The sequence below is a fragment of the Triturus cristatus genome, chromosome 9 (genome assembly GCF_964204655.1).
Source record: "Triturus cristatus chromosome 9, aTriCri1.1, whole genome shotgun sequence".
Classification (NCBI taxonomy): Eukaryota; Metazoa; Chordata; class Amphibia; order Caudata; family Salamandridae; genus Triturus; species Triturus cristatus.
Window position 1 is genome coordinate 952,892,562 of NC_140592.1, and position 22,752 is coordinate 952,915,313.

General features: G+C 45.7%; 1 protein-coding gene across 4 annotated transcripts in view; it reads right to left on the reverse strand.

Moving 5' to 3' along the window:
- ZC3H14 (zinc finger CCCH-type containing 14) overlaps positions 1 to 22,752 on the reverse strand; it is a 299,808-nt gene that overhangs the window by 92,747 nt on the left and 184,309 nt on the right. For all 4 annotated transcript variants that reach the window (XM_085626576.1, XM_085626575.1, XM_085626578.1 and 1 more), the window contains one exon: positions 9,950 to 10,024. In XM_085626576.1, the coding sequence (XP_085482702.1) occupies positions 9,950 to 10,024 (75 nt within the window). The remainder of the gene's footprint in view (positions 1 to 9,949; positions 10,025 to 22,752) is intronic.

Below are 22,752 nucleotides of genomic sequence, written 5' to 3' on the forward strand. Positions count from 1 at the left end.
CTCCAATAGCTCCAGGTCGAGTTTGCACTATATAAATCTGCAACAACAACGTATGGCTGCAGGAAAAATCCGGCCACAAACTGGGCGAACACTCAAGCCAATGTGTCTTCACAGCCAAGCCAAGATTTATGGAGGCCTCACAGTCTACTCGCAGTGTTTGCCGAGTTTGTGGCCGGGTTGTGCTTGAAGTGCAGTACACTGTGTACATGTCACTTCATTTCCCTGTGCCTACCAAAAATGAATGTGTCCTTGTGTTACGTAATTGGTGCACATGCTTGTTTATCTACTTGTGTAGTGAAGAAGAGAGTTAAGCTCCGATCTCAAGCACCCTGATCGCATTCTTTGTTTCTTGAGTAGAGAGCTGGTGAATCTTCTGAAAAGGAGTTATAAAATATTTAAATTGATGTAGATAAGTCGAGAATCTTGGTTTGTAGCACCTTCAATGTGGGTGCGCTCTTTAATGCTTTCAGTGGTGTGTTCATCCCGCTAGATCAGTCTAGATTAATTTCAGTCACACATTAAGTGTTATTATTTTGGATGAAGGGGTTCAGTTATACTGATGGACTTATGTGGTCTCAATTGGATTCTGAGCTGCGTGAACACTTTGATTTGAAATTTCCTAATGCACGAGTAGACTATGAGTGGATTGCCAACTATAGTGTTTACTACGTCCCTCAGTAGTGATTCAGAATGTAGAAATTTCACAACATTATCAATCCAGACAAGTAAACTCCATGCATGTTTTGCATAGTTGTGCTGGGATGAGAAGTGTGGTAAGAGAGCTGACAAACATCATAATAGTCATGAGGATATGGATTGACGCTAAGAGGGTTGAGGGGCTGAGTCTCCTTTCACTCCTTCCCTTTTAAATACTTTGTGACAAATTCTTTAGGTTTAAAAAATCTACAATCGGCACGTTTAGCAGAGTTAGGCTGAATTATGTGCATAAACTAAATAGGCAACAACTATGGCTTCGTTCTATATAAAAATGTTTCAGTTCTGACATGGTGAGACTGTGAAAGAACTATAATGAATCTCTTTGAAGTTACATCAAAGCAGCGAAGGGTGATAATGCTGTTAAGATTTTTTTTCCCACCTTGAGGGCAAAAATGGAGAGCTCGATAGGGACTCGTATCAGCACCTGCTTTTTAGAACTGCCGGTGCTAAGCACTGACGGGACCTGGCTCACTTAAAGCCCTGGAGTAAGGTGGATCCCCTCCTTTTGCGATATGTTAACCGGGACAGTGGTTGGTCCTGGGGGCAAGGTGCCTCAAATATACGCTTTTCGGCTGCTGCTCAAACAAATTGAATGTATTTAGTCTTTATCCTGCTTGTTGGGTCGATATTCCTTGTGCAGGCCAGGCCACCTTATACAGGGGTCTTATTGCTGCTAGCACCCTGGTTCCAAGCACAACCCCAGTGGAAGCCTTGAGCCAGGAATTCAGCTTCCTGATTCCATGAACCAAGCCTAAGGCACAAGCACGAACAGGCTCCAAAGGAAGCCGCGGTAATGCCCACCTGAGAGCACAACAGCAGCAGCTTATTTATATTACTGCAAATAATCGCTGCGACACCCTCCCATTTTTCATAGGTGAGGTCTGTTTTGATCTAAAAGAAATGTCTAATGTATTCTCACACATCACCCATATTAAACAGAAATTAAAGGAAAACGGTATTTAAGCACTATTTAAGACATATTCAAGTACATTAGAGCTAGACTAACTATCTGTGCTGCAATTTTTATTGGAGTAGCATGTGACGTATGGTGTTTGTAGGAGGTAATTCAGGACTATATGTGAGGTGTCTGTGTTCACTTTGTGAGTCTTGCTTTCAGTGTGTTGCACTCTCCACACCTGCCAGCTACTGCAAGGTCCTGACGTCACTTCCTGTTTAACACAAAGTAAGCCTGTATCTTTGCACTTCCACATAATTATTAGCACACTCTGTTTTATGGTCACAGTTTTGAATCCGGTGGGCCCACTCAGCCTTTCATCCTTATCAGGTCGATAAAACGTCTATTTGAGTCTCGGTAACTCTTCAGAGTAAAAGGACACCATAAAATGAGTCAAAAGAACACAATTTGTCCAACTCTGTCTTCACTGGACAAAACAGAATTTGAAAGCTTAAATAAAGCTACTTTATGTTTCCGCATTTTTAAAACAGAGGAAAACCGGAATACTAAGCAAATGGCCAATTTAAAATTTTCATAGCTTGGCCATGATGTCCTTTGGCATCTTTTTTTTTGTGATATGACGGATAGATTGCCAATATCAAAAAAGATTGCAGAGGTCAGATTACATAGCACGTCACCACCGCCTCCCTGTCACTCGCCTACATTCCCCGCATGAACAGAAGCACGAGCGCAGCATGCTCCTTCTCCTCTCTCAAAGCGTAGAAACGGAACAGCTCACCCTCCAGCTCATGACCGCCCCATCTGTACTGGGATTCCAAAATGATCTCAAGCTCTGGCTATTTGCGCCAAGCATGCTGCCCATTTTACCCCCATCTCAGAGCCATTCCCCGGCCATACAGCTGTGCCGAGCTGCTCCTGCTCCGCCCCAAACGCTGCACTTGTCCAGGCCGTTGGGAGGTTTTAGATAGCCCATTCACGGTCTACAAGAGTTGCAAATTTCGCCTGTCCACTGAACCGGCAGTCTCCCCTCCTCCTACCATTCCTCCCATCAAAAGGAAGAAGGGGCAACTTATCTCGGCGGCTATGATCAACGCCCGCTCACTTGGTAAGCACTCCCACGACAACTTTGACCTCCTCTCTGATGAGTATCTTGACCTACTGTTTATAACAGAGATCTGGCTCAACGAGTTCTCCAATCCAGTGATAGAGCTGGCCATTCGAGGAGGATATAAAGTTTCTCGCGTTGATCGCAAAACCGGGAGGGGCGGAGGTATAGCGGTAGTATTCAGGGACAAGTGGATCTTCCACCGCAGTGAGAACCTGGGGATAGGAGAGGGAGAGACTCTGGACTTTCGCATCACCATCTCACCCCACTTCACGCTGGGCGGCACACTTGTCTATAGACCCCCCTGGTCCGTCAGTAGCTTTCTCAAAGCCCTGGATGATGTCATCATCCCCCGCGCTGTGCGCTTTACCCCCTTTTTTTACACTCCTTGGGGATTTCAATATCCATCTGGATTGCGGGGATGCTGGGGAGACTCAGGAGTTCCTTGAATCCCTAAGCCTCGCACAGCTCACTCAATGGGTCGGCTCCCCCACGTTCTGTGGAAGTCATATTCTTGACCCGATATGCTCTAATTTCCCCATTACTGTTAAAGCTCCTCTCCCGATATCCTAGACCAATCACTTTTTGATCCACTTTTCTTGGACCATCGATAGTAACCACTCACCTAGCCCGCCCTGTCAAGGTAGACCCTCCCCCAAAATTGATCCTATAGCCTTTAGCCTGGTCTTGGTTGAGACACGATCAGCCTTCGCTAAGGACCTGGAGGGAGCCCTTGATAGTTTCACCAGCTGGATTTCACAGGTGGTGGAGTACATGTCTCCACTTCACAGCATAGGCGAACCAGGGATTCTCTTTCAAAACCATGGTTCTCCAGTGAGCTCAAAGTTCAAAAACAAGATTGTAAAAAACTGGATCGTTGCTGGAGACAGGCTTATTGCCCATTGGCCAAGTTGGCACTCAGGAAAGCTCAGAAAACATATTATGCGTCTGTATCGCACGCTGAAAGCCTCTACTATACTCTCCCCAGAAACAATGCCAAGGTAATCTTTTCCATTGTGCAGAGCTTCCTAGCCCCCAGCGCAGAGACCATCAGGCTTCCTACCTCGGCTGCCTGGTGCGAGAAACTTTCTAGTTTCTTTATTGACACGATCCAGACTCTCCAGGTGTATTTTAATACTGGCACCAACCCCATGGTAGGGAACCAGGTTCCAAAAGGGCCGACATCTACCTCTCATCAATCACCTTCTCTGGCGGCCTTTTCACCTATTGCTCCGCCTGACTCCCTGATGGTTCTTAAGTCCTTGAAATCGGGTTCACAGTCCAACCCCTGCCTGGCCAGGCTGTTGGCTTCGGTTGCAGAGACAGTGAACCCGGAGGTTAACAGTCTTATCTATCTGTCTCTACATGCTGCTATAGTTCCTCTAGCTTGTAAACAGGCCAAACTTCTGCCTCATGAAAAAACCCTCTTTGGATCCATCTGTCCCTGATAGTTATTGCCCTATATCTCTCCTTCCTGCCGTGGCGAAAGTCTGCGAGAAAGTTGTTAATAAACAGCTTACCAGCTATGTTGAAGGGCTTGGCCTACTCCACCCAGCCCAATCTGGCTTCAGAGCCTCATATAGTACTGAAACGGCCCTTGTCAAAATCTCTGAAGCCATTCAGGAATGTCTGGATTCTGGTGGCAGGGCGGCTCTGATTTTGTTGGACCTCTCTGCAGCATTCGATACTGTGCCTCACTCCATTTGTTGCTGGCCTGCCTCTCCGACATTGGTATCTCAGGGTCTCCTTGGAAGTGGCTGAAATCGTTCCTTGAGGGCAGAACGCAACAAGTTTGGCTCCCCCCGTCCTTGTCTGCCCCTCAAAGAGTGACCACAGAAGTGCCTCAGGGGTCTACTTTGAGCCCCCTCCTTTTTAACATATATGTCACCCCGCTGATTCAGCTGGTGGAGGAGCTTGGTGCCAAGATCATAGCATATGCTGATGATACCCAGCTCCTCTTCACATGGAACAAAACCGATCTATCCACCTCTCGTGCCAGAACATGCCTAACGGCCATTTTCAGATGGCTCCTCCCGTGCAGCTTAAATGCAATGAGGATAAATCAGAGATCCTCTTGTTTGGGACTTTCCCTCCCCAGTTCAGGGAATCGCTTTGGCCGGCTGATTATCCAATGTCTAATTCCGTGGGTCAGCCCACTAAAAACCTAGGAATTTGGTTTGACGAAAATCTTCTGTTTACTACACAGATCAAGAAGCTAGCTGGGCAGTGCTTTGGCACTCTTAAATCACTCAGAATCTTTTTTTCCTCTCCTCCCTAGGGCAGCCAAGGAAACGGTTACCCATGCCTTAATCCTTTTAAGCATCGTTTATGCAAATGCCCTGTACATGGCCTGCCAGGTAATCTTTTGAAGAAGCTGCAGGTGGTCCAGAACACAGCAGCAAAAACTCTTCTTAATATTCCTGTTAGATCTCGCGTAAGGCAACACCAGCATGATCTTCACTGGCTACCTGTAGCTGAAAGAGTAAAATTTAAAGCCCTTGTTTTGGCTCATTCAGCGCTGTACTGACTTAGTCCAGTCTACCTAATGAAATGTTTCAGGTTCTAGGTCCCTGCGAGACAGCTGCGCTCAGCGGCGCAGCTTCTTGCTGTTATTCCACGCTTTCACCTCAAGAGAATTGGGGGGGGGTAAGTTCTCTGGCATACAAGGCAGCTTTGGCCTGGAATTCGCTTCCTCTGGACCTTCGCAGTATCCAGGACTCTAAGCTCTTCAGGAAAAGACTGAAAACTCTGCTTTTCATCGAATGATCCGCTCACTTCTGCCCCTACTTGGCTCGTGCCGGGACACTCTTAGAGTAGCTGTGTGCTTTATAAGTGTTAATAACATAACACTAACATTTGAATGAGTCTCTCGGACCCCCTGCAAGTGCTTGGCCACCCTCTCTGGTGATTAACTGATCTCACTCAATGAGCTGATTTATAGAGTGTGTGACTATATCAACAACTAAACTATCGGTATATGCAAACATATTTTTGGCATCTGCAATTGTACTGTGCTGGCTCCTCTCTGCTTCTTGAAAACCAGAAACCAAATTAGTTATCTTGAAAGGCATGGACATATTTTGATAAATAAGATAGAAAAATGTATTTGCAACTAAAAATGTACATATCTGTATCCAATTACGCAGTGCAGATAAAGGCTGAGTGTTTTGTCCTGGTCACATGCAGTGTTTTAAACATCAACCCAATGGCTGCTTAGTTGTTGAATCCTTACATTTGTAGAGATGGGCCGCAAAGGTAAGGACATTGATGATTATGTACTGGAGTATGCAGCATTTGAATCCGTGCCCCTTAAAGGAATGAAAATGTTCACCTTCAAGTCATGTCGAACAACTGTTGACATTGAAATCAGGGCAGCGGATACTATCAAAGCTCACCTAAGGAGTAAAACCCATGAGAGGCTTTCTTCTCCAGTTGTAAAGAAGTCCCGTACGGAGCAAATAACCTTGGAGCAGTGCAAAACTTGTGCATGCCAAAATATTGAAGAGGCTGCGGATATCCTGCACAAGGTTGTGAAAGCTCTGTGTGAAGTTGGTGTTCAACTTTACCAGACTGATGGTTCAATTAGAGAGCTGATTAGGCATCTGTGCCCTGCAGCAAGGACAATGTGCAAATCCAGCCAAATGTATGAGAAAAATCTTCCCGAAGTGTTTGAAGCACAGCTTGGAAGCATACGCCAAGCTGTAGCAAATGTCCCTATCTCTTTAACATTTGACGAAACCACAGAGGTGCATGGTGACCCAGCCATTGGAACATTGGTCACATATTACAGTGATGATAAAAAAAGGGTCGCCGCTTCGCCTTAGTGGACATCACGGTATCTGTTGAGTGTAATTCTGCTAAAATTGCCTTAATTGTATACAATGTGCTTCAGAAGTTGGGTAAATTATGGCATGACATTGTTGCAATATGTTCTGATTATGCATTCTATATGACAAATCCATTAAACGATTTTCACACTGCTCAGAGGGTTATTTTCATTCACATAAAAGATCCATGTCATCTTATCCCTGCTGCCGTTTCCTATGCTCTGTCTCAGTCTGACAACCAGCACGTGTATGATTTTGTAATTAAGGCTGAGGCAGTATTTAAGTATGCTCGAAACTTAAAACACATTTATTCTCAAGGAAAAGTAGACAGGAGAATGAAATATCCATGGGCGGTTGTTGTGATCCTATGGTTCAGCTGGTATGAGGGAGCAGTAAAACATTTGCAAATATGGCACTACTTCCTTGCTTTTGTAAACAATGAAGAAGCCACTAGATCCAAAATAGATCACCTACGAAAACTGCTCTGCTCCAACAGTGCAAACCCCCAATCTTTCTATGTGAAGTTGCATTTCATTGTTAAAACTCTCACTGTTATCATCAACATTCAGAAGAAGTTGGAGTCAGAAGAAAGACATGTCCACAAAATATATATCCAGCCATAGATGTTGACATGGCTTTGGCACTAGAGCAAGACTATACACAAGACCCAACAATCACCACTTTATTGCAAATGTTACCACAAAAAAAGCAAATGCCCTAATGAAAGAGATGATTACTTTTAAAGATGCACTGAAAAACAAGTGGGATGCTGTCCTAGCTAGAAACATAATCGGGCAAATGAGTTACTGCTCTTTATGGAAACAGGTTACAATCCTGGATCCATTCAAGAAAGTTCAGTTTAGTCAAGATTTCAATGATTACAAAGATCTATTCATGTTTCGAGCTTCTGATGACATAATGAATGTTGTTAAAGAAGAATTCAACAAATATTTAATGCATAATATTCCACAAAAAGAGATCAGTGCAACTTCATACTGGCGTTCTCAGAAGCAAGAAAGGCCAACACTGTGTAATCTTTCCTTGAATCTTTTGGCCATTCCATTATCACCAGCAAACATTGAACAGGTTTTCAGTGTCTTCATTTCATTAACAAACCAGAAAGAGCCTCAATGTCCTCAAAGTCTCTTGAAATGCGCATGTGCTTGTATTACAATGGCAAAGATTTTAGATGAATGTATTGTGTTGACGAATAACAACCAAGTGCATGTGCGCATTGTCCATTTAAATAAAATGGAAAAATACTGCCTGCAGCATCATCTTTTGATTGCGGCAAAAATAAAAGTAGATACAGATAAAATGCCCCAAAAATAAATATGGATAAATAAAGATGAAAATGGCAAAAAAATAAGTACTATAAAACCGGGAGCCCTAATTATGTACTTATCAGCTGCATCACAAAATGTCCAGTCGCAGGTGGTCCCGAGATTGACCAGCCTAATGAATATTAACTAGGCAGGTTGCTGTTTGAAAACCCCTGTGATTGGCTATAAACACAGTACCTTAGTGACCTGCAAAGAACAGCAGACCACCATTCCCTCGTTTGTATTCTCAAAAGGAAACTTTTTTTTTTTAAAGAAGTCAGTTTTCATAATCAGTTATGGTTTTTTTAAAAACTAATAAAGAAAGAAAAAAGTTTCCAGTTTGGAAAATGTTCGGGGGATGGGAGGTTATTATGGTAGCCAGCAGTATTCCACAGGGCCATTGCCAGCTCCCTCAAAGGTTGCCAACACAATTCACAAAGAGGCGTCAGCAACTAATCAATAGCTTCTGACCACAATTGTGGGCGCTAACTACGATACATACCATGACAAACCACAATTAGGACGTGCCTTCCCAATTGCGAGTCTGTATGGGTCAGTTTACACACTTTTTGAGAACCGGGAACACTATTCTGACTCACAAAATGGGTTTCAAACATACCAAACTGCCATTTTACTCTCGAAAACCCTGTTATTTATCGAATAACACGGATTGAGAACACAAAATGGCTTTGTACATCTAGCTCTAAATGGAGCAGTTTGGAACCTCAGCAAACAAAGCTACTGGAAATGTTATATACATATCTTCTGCACCAAATAATTTGGATGCAAACATCCCTCACGGTGAAGCATTGATTGAGGCTGCGCTGCGGAGCCTTCGAGAAAACAATACATCAGAGGCAACCAGCAGAGCCCAGCCATGCCTCAAATGGCTGTTTAGCCCCAACAGCAATGAACACTAACACAACATCTCACATAACACATCAGACACAAGTCTTACAAATAACACAGAGGAGACGTGCCATAGTGCGGTAGCTATGCGATTACAACAGTACTGCCTACCACGACACACACAAAGACACCACCTTTCAACAGCACACAGTTACACAGAGCTCTGAACATGAACCAAACACAGCCTGAATATGCAATTAACTGGCTGATAAAGGCAGGCATCTACAATTGCTACCGTTGGCCACTTATCACAGTTTTATTTTAATGGGCATTGTGCAATCGCACAAATTGAGAAGATACATAAACAATCTGGTGCAGCTCTACTGCCTCCACCCCCCAAAAAGTCACAACTAGTTAAAACGGATATATCAACTTTACGAAGCACACTGCTGCACAAAAACGCATCAGATGCAGGTGTCTGATGGAAACGTTTGGGAAGTCATACCCCTGGCGACTGAAAGGTGCTATGAGGTTGTACTACAGGCAGGCTATGTGCTATATGAGTCGCAATTAACAATCAACTTTCAAGCCAAGCTCGCCTTGGAGGTAGCTACTTGCTAGGCTCATCTAAGATTGGCATATAGGCTACGGGCAAAGCTGGCCATTACCAGTGTCATCTCTGGAAGGCTGCTATGGTTGGGGCAGAAATAAGCCATATTTCTAAACAGAGGAACATAGGTCCTGCCAATGCCACTTAAAGAACGCATGACAGGGCAAGTAGCGCCCATAGCTTTAAAACACTGGCAGATATGAGGCCCACTGCATCATCTAATAGGAACACGGGTGTAAATTGCCCTAGGGACGGGTAGGTTGTGTCCTTAACCGTATTTCCTGCCTGAGCCTTTTAGAGACCAAAAAGTCACAGGCGAGGCCAGTGGTTCAGATGCGTCGATGGACAGCTATTTTAGCCTAAGATGGAGTCAGTCACATGTTAGCGAAGGTCATTGAAAGGTTAAACAGGCTGTCTTGTGAATTCTCGATAATTCCTCAGGTGAACACACAGCTGCTAGAAAAATGTATTTGTGATTCTAATAATGACACTGATTGCTTTCTTCGGACGGCGGATAATTATAAAATAACTGAATGGTAGAATAATTATAAAATGATCTAGAAAATCACTTCAATTGGAAAATTCAACGAAATTACCACAAACCTCGATTCATGCTTGAAGCCTCCTCGGCGGGATCGGGCCGAAGTCGGGAAAACAGCTCTTGCCTCTGGTGAGTTCCTAAGTAAAACAAATGGGTAAACACCACTATCAGCAGTATATCGACTTTACAGAAACATTACAGAAATAAATCACTTGGGTCTGAAATGCGAGGCCAGCCGCATGAACCTCGAGGACTGATAACACACCAGAGTGAGGTGCAAGGCCCCAGGGGGTTTGTGACGTCATCCAAGCTTCAAGGTGAGCACTGGTCATGCTTTGTTAGGGCGCACCAGACGCCAAGGAGGTAACAAAGGACCTCGACTGACATAACCTTTCAAGCAGTTACAACAGGAGCCAAGGAGGGCTGGCCACCCAGCGATATCTTCCGATTTATTAAAAACATTTTAGATTCCATTTACTGAAAACTGACATGCGGGACAATAAGAGCGATATTTTTAAAAGCATGTACAACAGAAAGGACTGCACACAGCAAATCAGAAGGGCAACTGAGACAGTGCAGACCCTCCTCTACTATTAGTAGAGGCATTTGCCACTACTGTTACTTGAAGCGCCTGCTTCCTTTAACAATGCATTCTTAGGGGGAGGGGGGGGGGGGATATGGTAATTACGACATAAAGTGTCTTTACACATTCGAGGAGGTTAAACGTTTTTGAACAATAAACATTTCGTTGTCTTGCAAGGCTTTTGTTTCTCTAGTTTAAAATACAACAATGTACAAACTGGTTTATGAAATAGTAGTGTAGATTGTTCACGACCCTTTGCGTTTTGTGTTTGATTGCTAAAGTGCAAAATCACATTATACAAACAGCACATTTTTGCGACCCTCAGCACTGCAAATTTACATGTTACTAATGCCCAATGCATTGGTACTCTATATACTGCCCTAGGAAGGATGGAAGGCTGCTCTGGCCCTGCCAGAATCATAATTATGACCTGAAGATTACAGCTGATGTCACTTATGAGTGTTTAACCCATGGAGCCATCTTGCGTGTGTGCGTATACACATATAAATGTAGGTTATGGCAGTGAAAATAAATGTGGCCCAATAACACGTTATTTATGTAAACGTCTTAATAGAGTGTTTCCACATTTATTACTAGAGTGGCAATATCAAGCTTGAAGTTATTACCACAGAAATGCAAAACTCCTAACACTCACGAGGTCTCTTCAATGTGATTTTATCAAACCACACAAATGTAACCCCATGCATCCTGGTTTTGACTAAGTACCTTTTGTTTAAACAAGTACAGATCCCAAAAATAACATAGTTCAAAAGGACAATGGTCTGGTGAGGTCAGAGATCCTCATGTAGCGGAGCTACAGTTATTGATTTAAGAAAACAATTCAATGGTATTGGTGATATGTAGAACTCAATTAGAAAACGTATGCAAGGACACAAGAGAGTAGAGGAAGGCATCACATTTTATTCAACATCATAAAATGGAGTCGCTTCCATTCCTACCATTTTTTTCATTTTAAGAAAGTGTATATTGTATATACAGTGCTCACACATACAAAAGTGAGGGTGCGTGAAGTGAAGTGCTTAGTGACAATAAAAACATTTCATCGCATTGACAAGCAGGTCAAAAGAACCCAATTGGTTTAAGCAATTTAAAGGGAACTTTGAAATTGAGGTCGACGGCGTTTCGATCTTAGTGAGTCAAGATCAACATCAGGACAAAGTAAGTGCGAGCACGTAAGATTACGCGAGACCGTAGTGATAGAATCCAAGACCTGCACAGATGGTCGAGGAGCCCAAAATTCAGGAGAGCGTCCGTGGTGGCAAGGGCACGAAGGGGAGCGGACTGCTGCCAGCACGCTCCTGAATTGATTCATTCAACTTCGAAAAGTCTTCTTGCCAACTTGCAGCAATTCCCGGGTCAATCACACGCCTTGGGTCAATAAACACGCCGCAGAACACGAACTGTCAACGGCTTTACTCCGGTTTTGACTCTCGTCCATACAACGCCTTGGGACTTCTCCTCCCCTTCGTGCCCTTGCCAACACGGACGCTCTTACTTTGTCCTGATGATGATCTTGACTCATTGAATTGTTTTCTTAAATCAATAACTGTAGCTCCGCTACATGAGGATCTCGGACCTCACCAGACCATTGTCCTTTTGAACTATCTTCTACCCCAGGTCACATTTGTGAGGGGTTCCCTTGTTTTTCATACATACCCAAAAATAACATGGCACAAGACATATATGCAAATGCACAGAGCATAATGTGCTATTTATTAACATTGGTGATGGAAGGAAGGGGCATCATGACTCACTAAAGACTGCCTCACGAGTCATTGAGTCATGACCCCTCTACACAGTCAACAATGGTAATTAATAGCATATTGCACTCTACGCATATTATACATACTTAAGCTCTATCAACATGCAACTCCTGGCAGGCTACTCTCGAAGTGACAGTTCTGTTGGAGAACGGAATCTCCAGCACATGAGAACTCTCACCACGTGACCAGGTTTACAGGTGACAATCGCAAACAACACCACAAGAAATGCATAAAACATAATACAGCCCCCTTTCCCAATAAACAGAAAAATAACAATCAACAACAAAAAAATATGGGAGCAAAACAAAAATATGTATAGTCGAGACAGAATTACGGTTCGATATTTTTTATGTGCAAACAGTCTTTGTGCCAAACAAGTTACCTCCTGATCCACATTTTCTTATTGTCCATCTTCTCAGCACCGGGACTGTTCCCATAAATCTTCTTTTCACACTCCTGGTCCAACCACCTTTAGCGCATTGAACAATGTGACTTTCCTTGTGTTCTACCTTTTATCATCCAACCACACACAGTTGCCCTTGACTTTTTTCACTTCCTTGGGACTCGACCATCTTGAATACCCCATTTTTACATTTCCAGCTCGCAGCACTCTTACCCAATCACCCACCGCAAACGTACGTGCCTTGCTCCTTAATTTGCCATTGTGTCTCAGTGCATATTTGTTCTGATAATTAGCCACTCTCAAGTTCAGCCTGATCGACAATCTTCGTACACAAACGTCTCAACCACGCAGGTGTCACCTTGATGCATGCTTGTCTGCTTTGCAGCAGGAAGAAAGGTGTACGTATGGTGGTGTATTCATGTAGTTCCACTTGACTGCTCTTTTGCAATCTACCCCGCTCTTTTCAGCTAGTTGCAAACACTCTGTTAAACCTTTCTACAAGATCATTTTCCCAAGGGTGATAGATAGAAGTTCTGTGATGAAGCACACCTTCCTCTTTCAGGAACTTTTGGAATTCCTCTGCAACAAACAGTGGCCCATTATCAGAAACAATGCATTCAGGGTAACCTTCCCTTCTAAAAACCTCCTCACAAAAGTTTATGATACAGGAAATTCTTGTCTTTCTAACAAAAGCCACCTTCGGCCACATGGAGAAATAATCCACCAAAACCACTAAATACTTTCCATCGATCTCTCTGCTACTGAGCGGTCCACAAATGTCAATTATCACCTTTTACCATGGTTTCTCTGGCAGCTTGATCGGTGTGATGGGAGTCTCCCCAACCTTGTGGGACTTGTCACAACACCTGCATGCTATGCATTTACGTACAAATCTCTCAATCTCTTTGTCCATGCCCAGCCACCAATTATCTATGTAGGCCCTTCTTTTCATGGCCGACATGCCCATGTGACCTTCATGCATTAGTTCCAATAATCTGAACCGCAACCCCCTGGGCACCACCAATCTACCCTTCCTTCTCAAAACACAATTCACCATCGACAATTCTGACCGCACCATCTTGTAGTCCCCAAATTCCTTTCTCACACTCTGTGACTGACTGGTCATACTAGACATAACAAACATGATATAAGCTGCCTCAGTGTCATCCACCACCATGGCTCGTTTCCACTTGTCCTCAGCTATGGCTCCCCCATAGGACTCACTTACACTGGCAACCAGCCAATCATCCCTGTTGTCCTCTTTTTCACTCCCATCCTCGACCTGCAATGGTAAACGAGAGACGATATCCGCATTCCGACTTTTGCTACCCAGAACATATCAACACAAAATTGTACTCTTGAAGGCGATACAGCCACTTGGCAATCCTCAGTGTTGCCTTCCAGCCTCTTTAGTGGGGAACAGATTACCAAGAGCTTGGGGTCTGTACGCAACTCAGAGGTGGTTTTCCAAACATACGCCTTGAAATACTGCACTCTCCACAAGCATGCTGACAACTTTCTCTCGATTACAGAGTATTTTCCTTCGGCTTTTTTTAGCATCCGTGAGGCAAATGCAACCTTCCCCTAGTAGCCATTCTTCCTTTGCAACCAAAACTGCCCCAAAACCATAGACACTTGCACCCATTACCACTATGGTATCATCCTGGGGGTCAAACGGCTTCAATGCTACCGCCTTCACAATATCCTGCTCGATAGCCTCAAAGCCACCTGGCACTCTCACTTCCACTCAATCTGCACTTCTTTCTTCATCAGCTTCATCAACACATGCACCTTGACAGCAAAGTGCAGCACAAACTACTTTGAGTAGTACTCAGCTAGGCCGAGAAAGGAACGGATTTGCTCCTTGTGAGCAGAAGCTGTACAATCGATCGCTTCAAGCAATTTCATTTTGGATTTTATACCCTCTTTTGACAACACGTCGACAACTCCACCTGCATCACCCCAAACTTGCATTTGTTAATGCTGACCGTCAACCTAGCACCCTGCATTTTTCTTAACACTACATACAGTACACAATCATGACACTCCATATCTGCACACCACACCAAGACGTTGCCCTGGAACACCAACAGGTTTGTGTTGACTTTCAACACACTACTCATAACTAGGGCTCCCAGTTTTATTGTATTTTTTTGTTTTTTTTAACATTTCCGTCTGTTTATATCCATATTTAATGTTTGGTCTTCTAATTGGCATTTAGCATACTTTTTGTGTTTTGATAATAAATGGAGCTGTAAAATGTGATATCTCCATGTTTATTTAACTCTTGTATGTGAACTCATACATGGATGCCTGACACATTTTAGCAAATGCAATAGCATTGTCTTTTAGCCATGACATAAATACATATATATATACATACATAAATAACATAGGCTTAAATGTGAATACTCGTCTGATGCTTCTAAATAGTCCTACCCCGGTGTACCTAACCTAAGTGTGGTGCAAGGTCAAAGTAGGTGTTTTTTCTATAGTATGGTATATACTAAGTTTAGTATGCCAAGAGTCCCTCTATGTTCTAGTCGGTTCCATACATTTAGAATGAGTGAGGTGGGAATCTCTATCCGGGTCTCAAACTCTAACACCCCGCGAAGGGAGTCAGAACACTGGAAGCTGGATTCTCTGCGAGCAGGGATGTCAGCGTCTGGTCAGTGCGTCAGACCGGGATATCGTCTCTTCCGAACTTGCAGTGGCGAACTGTGCAGTCAAGTCATGCTGTGTAACCGCCGTGCCATGCCGTGGTTTGCCATGGTAAGGGAAAGTATATTTATATCTGGAAGGTATTTAGGAATGCTAGCATTGACGTAAAGTCGGGCAGAGGAAGAAGTCATGGATGAACCCCTAAGGAATAGTAGTTCATGCATAATAGATGAGTTCTTGGAGAACTCAATAATCCTAGCTAGGGAAAGTCCCGTTCGGCTTAAGGGTCTGGTTTCTAAGAACTCATTGTGACGTGGAATGGACAGATGTAGGTGACCATGCCTGTATTTGGTTAGCATGGCTAATGCCTAAATAAGGACTGGGATTCTATGCCTAAATAAGGACAATGCGAATTGTGCCTATATAAGGACATGATTCATGGAAACCTATATACGGGTATCTAAATCGAAACACAACAATTGTGGTGCACATTTCTGTGGCTATTATTAGTGCAGTTACTGACTTTGGGCCCTGAAGCACTTGGGGAATGTGTAACTCACTAAATTTCAGTGAAGCATGACGTTTTGATGACCAGCACACATTATCCCTACAGGTGAATCAATGGAGGAATGAGATTAACCATATTTAATCATCTTTCCCATCTTCTTTCTAAAGTAAGTTGGGAAGGACAGTCCCTGATGCCACTGCTCAAGACAGAAGTTCTCAGTGATGGGAGTGAAAATGCTCTATGTAACCTGAAGATGAACCCTTAAAAGATGTTTCCAGAACATTAATCATGTAATTCTGGTTCACCATTACTTACACAAACATTCGACAATTCATCATCTTGGCTATGAGGTTTTGGAGGCATCACAGAGATTAGCTTACTGGGGTAGCCTAAGCCCCAGTGGTTCTGGATCGAGTCTACGACCTCCAAGGGTCTCCACTGGCAGATGCAACTAGGGAATTCACTGAAATCAAGTCAATTTAAAGAAATCTATGCATGAGTAATAAGTGAGTGAGATACTGGTCAGTGTACCTGCCCCTGAAGCCATCTTGGCCCCAGAAGTGAAGGTGATAAACAGAACAGCCTTCGAAGAGCCAACTGCAAGGAGTAAAGAGGAGATTTAAACAACATATGAAACAAACCTAATTTGCAATTTGTTAAATGGTGACTGGATAGCTTTTCTAGTGCCATGCGGCTAGGACACAAAAGACCCACAGCTCTGACACATTTATATCAAGAACACAAAACAAAAGATGCAAGTCTTACGGAAGTGACAGATAGGAAATACTGCGAGAGTTACATGCACCTAAACAGGGGGCATTCCTCAGAAAAGGCACAATGTGCCATGCAAATGACCTTTACTTCTACCCACCACTGCACAGGTGGTCAACGAAGGGCACAGCGCACCTCTATGAGATGGTCAATCATGCCAAGATTAAGTACCAGCCTGTCCACCAAGTTCTGGATCCACTGCAGCCTCTGAATGGGAACAGTAGGCATTAAAATAATAAATTCTGGATGAAATGGCAGCTCTCACCACCAGAGCATATAGCTGTTAAGTAATGAGGACAGACTTTTTTCAACATTCTCATCTGGTGAAAGCATGGAGATGTCACATTTAAAAAACAACTGCAGCTACAATCTTTTAATCTGGATAACAAAATTGCCACTACACTAAAGCACAATGCAACTTTATTTGATCCTTACACTCAGGGTAAATTACCTCACCTCACTGAAGCAGTTTCATTAAGCCTGAAAAAGAATACCACCAGTTTTAGATTCAGCCTGTTTGATATTGGTGAAACAAAACAGGATTGCAAAGGTATCCGGTACACACATCATTGCAGGCTCTGTTATTAGAAAACTAAATGTCTGGTGCCCACTATATGTTACTGTAAGTGTGTCAGACCTGACCAGGCCATTTTTTAAATCCTATCATTCAGACGCTTAGGTATTAGGCTTTGTGCCCAGGCGGTCAAAGTATGGTGACAGATGAACAGCTATAAATCAGAGCTGTACATTTTTTAACTATTATCTCACTTAATTCAAAAACGGTTTTTTAAACTCTGAATTAATAGTTATAACTATTTTGTACAAAATATATTTGTGTGGTTGGAGCTTAATAGCATATGCAATCAATCAATCAATCAAAGCATTTATATAGCGCACTACTCACCCAGAGGGTCTCAAGGCGCTGGGGGAGGGGGGTCCGCTATTGCTTGAACAGCCAGGTCTTGAGTTGCTTCCTGAAGGCGAGGTGGTCCTGGGTCAGGCAGAGGTGGGTCGGGAGGGAGTTCCATGTCTTGGCGGCGAGGTAGGAGAAGGACCGTCCCCCTGTGGTGGCTCTTCGGATGCGGGGGACGGCGGCGAGGGCGTGGCCGGTCGATCGAAGCTGGCGTTTGGGAGCGTAGAAGTTGAGGCGGCTGTTGAGGTATCCTGGGCCTTGGTTGTGTAGGGCTTTGTGTGCGTGGGTGAGGAGTCGGAAGGTGATTCTCTTGTTGACCGGGAGCCAGTGCAGGTCTCTCAGGTGTCCGGAGATGTGGCTGCAACGAGGGATGTCCAGGATGAGTCGTGCTGAGGCGTTCTGGATTCGCTGGAGTCTCTTCTGGAGTTTGGCGGTGGTTCCGGCGTAGAGGGAGTTGCCGTAGTCCAGACGGCTGGTGACGAGGGCCTGGGTGACCGTCTTCCTGGTCTCGGTGGGGATCCACCGGAAGATCTTACGTAGCATGCGCAGGATGTTGAAGCACGACGAGGAGACGGTGTTGACTTGTCTGGTCATGGAGAGGGAGGAGTCCAGGATGAAGCCCAGGTTGCGTGCGTGGTCTGTTGGCTGCCTAGGGCGGGGGGCCACCAGGAGTCGTCCCAGGCGGAGGGTGAGGATCCCAGGATGAGGACTTCCGTCTTGTCCGAGTTCAGTTTCAGGCGGCTGTTCTTCATCCATTCGGCTACTTCTTTCATCCCTTCGTGAAGGTTGGCTCTAGCGGTGGCGGGGTCGTTGGTGAGGGAGAGAATCAGCTGGGTGTCGTCGGCGTAGGAGAGGATGTTGAGGTTGTGCTGGCGTGCGATGTCTGCGAAGGGGCTCATGTAGATGTTGAAGAGGGTTGGACTGAGCGAGGAGCCTTGAGGAACGCCGCAGATGACTTCAGATCTGAAGCCACCGAACGGGGGGAGGCGGACTCTCTGTGTCCTTCCGGCGAGGAAGGAGATGATCCACTCCAGTGCCTTCTCCTGGATTCCGACGTTGCTGAGTCGCTGCACTAGTGTACGGTGGCAGACAGTGTCGAAGGCCGCGGAGAGGTCTAGGAGGATGAGGGCTGCTGTTTCTCCGTTGTCAAGCAGTGCTCGGATGTCATCGGTGGCTGCGATCAGGGCGGTCTCGGTGCTGTGGTTGGCCCGGAAGCCAGACTGCGAGAGGTCGAGGGAACCGTTCTTCTCGAGGAAGGCGGCCAGCTGCTTGTTGACGGTCTTCTCGATGACTTTTGCAGGAAACGGGAGCAGCGAGATGGGGCGGTAGTTCTTGAGGTCGGTGGGGTCGGCTGATGGCTTCTTTAGTAGAGCGCTGAGTTCGACGTGCTTCCAGCTCTCCGGGAAGGTAGCGGTGTCGAAGGAGGTGTTGATGATGTCCCGCAGGTGGGGTGCGATGACAGCGTCGGCCTTGTTGAAGACGTGGTGAGGACAGGGGTCGGTAGGAGATCCGGAGTGGATGGAGTTCATCGTGCGGACGGTGTCTTCGGTGCTGATCGGGGTCCATACGCGGAGGGTGGTGGTGGGGGGCGGTGGTTCGGTCGTGGTGTGCGTCGGTTGAGTGCTGAAGCTGTTGTGTATGTCCGCGATCTTGTTGTGGAAGTAGGAGGCGAGGGAGTTGCAGAGGTCTTGCGAAGGGGTGATGTCGTTGTTTCCGGCGTTGGGGTTGGAGAGCTCTTTAACGATGTTGAAGAGTTCCTTGCTGTTGTGTGCGTTGTTGTCCAGTTGTTCCTTGAATGCGGTTTTCTTGGTGGCGTGGATGAGTTGGTGGTGCTTTCGGGTGGCGAGCTTGAGGGCAGTCATGTTGTCCGGTGTTGGGTCTCTGCGCCATGTTCTCTCGAGGGCTCGGCAGTTATTCTTGGAGCTCTTGAGTTCGTCGGTGAACCATGGGGCTTTCTTGCTGCCGGGTCTGCTAGGCGGGGTCTTCAGAGGGGCGAGGTAGTCTGCGCAGTTGCTGATCCACTTCGCGAGGTTGGTGGCTGCCTGGCTTGGGTTCGTTGCGCTGGTGGGAGGGTTCATGCTCAGGGAGGTCGCGAGCTGGTCGGCTGTGATCTTGTTCCAGCTTCTGCGTGCAACCTGTTGCTGGTGGTGGTGGATCGTGGTCCTTCTGAAGCTGAAGTGGACGCAGCTGTGGTCCGTCCAGTGGAGTCCGGTGGCGTGGCTGAAGGCGATGTCCTTGCTGGATGAGAAGACGGGGTCGAGTGTGTGTCCGGAGTAGTGGGTGGGGGTGGTGACCAGCTGCTTGAGTCCCAGGTTTGCGAGGTTATCCAGCAGGGTGGTAGTGTTGCGGTCGTTGTTGTTCTCCAGGTGGAAGTTGAGGTCCCCGAGGAGGATGTAGTCAGCGGAGAGGAGGGCGTGCGGGCTGATGAAGTCGGCGATGTCTTCGCTGAATTGTGTGCGTGGTCCCGGGGGTCTGTAGATGAGGATGCCTCTGAGGGTGGTCTTGGGGTTGATGTGGACCTGGAAGTGCAGGTGCTCGGCGGGTGCGAGGGTGCCGTCGGTGTTGGTCGTGATGCGGATGGTGTTCCTGTGGATGATGGCGATGCCTCCTCCGGTCTGGTTGATGCGGTCCCTTCGGATGATCTTGTAGCCGTCTGGGATGGCGATGGCGATGTCGGGCGCTGAAGAGGCGTTCATCCAGGTTTCCGTGAGGAAGGCGACGTCTGGTGAGGTTGTGTCGAGCAGGTTCCAGAGCTCGATGGCGTGTCTGTGGACGGAGCGGGTGTTGAGCAGGATGCATTTCAGGTGGCTGCTGCTGTTGCTCGTCTTGGTCTTGGTTGGTGCTGGAGTAGTGCTGGTCCGGATGCAGGTGAACTTGCAGGCGTTGCAGCAGAAGGGTCTGTGGGTGCGTCTCGGGGTGGCTCGGTAGCATCCTGGGATTCGGTCGGCGTAAAGTGCGTTGAGGGTGGCGGCGTCGTACGTCCGGCGGGTGGGCTGGGGTCTGCGGGGGCCAGGGGTCCTGGCGCTGGGCGCGGGCCAGGCGCAGACGGGCGCAGACGGGCTTACCTTTGGCGCACCTTCGGCGCTCAGTCAGCGCTCCCGCTGCGCGGTCGCTCTGGGGGCGTCATAAGAAGGGGGACGAGAGGGCGGGTCAGCTGGGCGGCGGGAGCGGCTCGGCCAATGGGCCGGTGGTGGGCGGGGCCTGTGGCGAGCTGCGGCAGGAAACTGGTGAGCGGGCGGCTCTGCGGCAAGGCTGGCAGGCAGGAGCAGGAGGCGGCAGGAGGAGCAAGGGGGTGAGCCGGCCTGGTGAGAGGCGCAGCGGTCAAAGGGGCTACTGCTGAAAGTTGGAAAAAAATATGAAGCAAAGTTCCAGGAGACATTGTTCAGAAATTAGTTCTATTTAATTGATGTAATTTATTGGTGCATTTAGGGCACTTTATTAGCTAATTTACTACTTAATTGTGTCTGCTTATGCGATTTGGAATGGTGTTTATTAACTCCGCAATAAACATTTGATTTGACATGGTTCCATAGACTGTCTTGACCTAGGATCAAAAACTCAGTATTGCAGGCATTCAGCTTTAGCAGATTATCACTCAGCTATCCCTTGATGTTGGATAAGCAGAAACAATCTGTGAAGCTCAGATAGTGGGCAATCAAAGAGCAGAACTGAGGATCACCAGTGTAACAAACTGATCCCACAGAAAACATTCTCATAATTGCCCATAGAAGCGGCAAACATATATTAATTTAAATGGGTGGAAAATGAGGATCCCTTTAGGACACTGCAAGAGATTGCTGACTGCTCAGAAAGGCACAGAAGAAGCATCAAAGTCTGGCTCCGGCCGACCAGAGAGAAAAGATGAAAAAAAACAAGACTAGGCCAACCAACTAAGGCCTGCATTTGCCAAACAGTGGATTATTGTGCTATGATCCACCATTTGCAAAATGGCTAAAACATCTAAGAGAATAAGGCCAAGAGGATGACTGGCATCAAACTTGAACTAAGGTCAACCCAAGCAATGAGGTTTGCAGCTCCCAAATAATTGACTTTTCAAATAGCCACATATTATCTACCAATCTTTGTTAGGTCTGGTAGTAAATAATCGAATGACAACTGCATCCAGATCAGGCTTCTTAAGAGGAGGCCTGACACCCCCCACCCCTATAAGCTTCAAGTACAATCTACGTGTAAAAGGAGGTGTTTCATAGGTGGATCAAAGCTGAAGGCAAACTCGGAGCAGTAGTCATCAGGAGACTCAGAATTTAGCAAGGACAAGAGAGAACAAACTTTGCTTTCACTAACAGCAGAAATAACTTGGAAGCATGGGTACTTCTAATCTGTGTGGGTTGACAGGATAAGTAGTACCTTCACACCATCCACAATTTTAATGTTCTCACATACCTGTCAATTATTTCCATAAAGTAAGTGGCGAACTTGTCACAAAAGACTTAAAACGTAAAGCATAAATGGCAAAACAAATAGAGGAAGTTTGACAGCCTCTGCAAGATTTGGAGGCTTGAGAAATGTTATTACTGAATAACTTGGATTTGGCAATTTTGAGAGACAGTTTATATTGCCTTCACGGTGGATAGTAAAAAACAAATCAGTGAACTGCAGCAATAGGTTTGCAGCTTGGAGCTGTTCTAGATTAACATGCTGTGCTTTAATCCACCTTCTAGTTTTTGGGTCTGGAAAACGTTCTCTTTTTTATTTTCCCTCTCTGAGGGTATCGACACTCTTCAATATAACTCCTCCCCATTTCCTTCAAACTGCCTCACTGCAAGTTTTTCTAGTCTCACTTCTGAAATGTATCACGTTCTTGGTGGTTTTCTGGGTAATTTAATCTTCCCAGAAGATGGAACTTGATCATAGGACTACCTAAAACAGTCAACAAAAACTCTTGACAGTGATTCAAGATCAGTGTAGTAGGAAGAAGCACAAGCAAGGATAACGTTTATGAAGGTGTAGCTCTTCTACCTATAACTCATCATGAAAGGACTCCTCTGAGAGGTAAGTAATGGATAACTCCTTTTTAGGGTCATCTTTTCTGTAGGGCTGTACTTTGAGAAATAATTCAGGTGGCATAGCAGTTACCCAGAAAGGGGAGAACTAAGGTTCACCAGTAGCTCAATGTAGAGTTTTCTCTCTAGAAGGATAGTGTGTTGAAGCAGAATCCCCCTCTCCTTCACTATTATGGTCATCAACTAAGTTGCCGAGGATGGAAGGTTGCTTAACTACA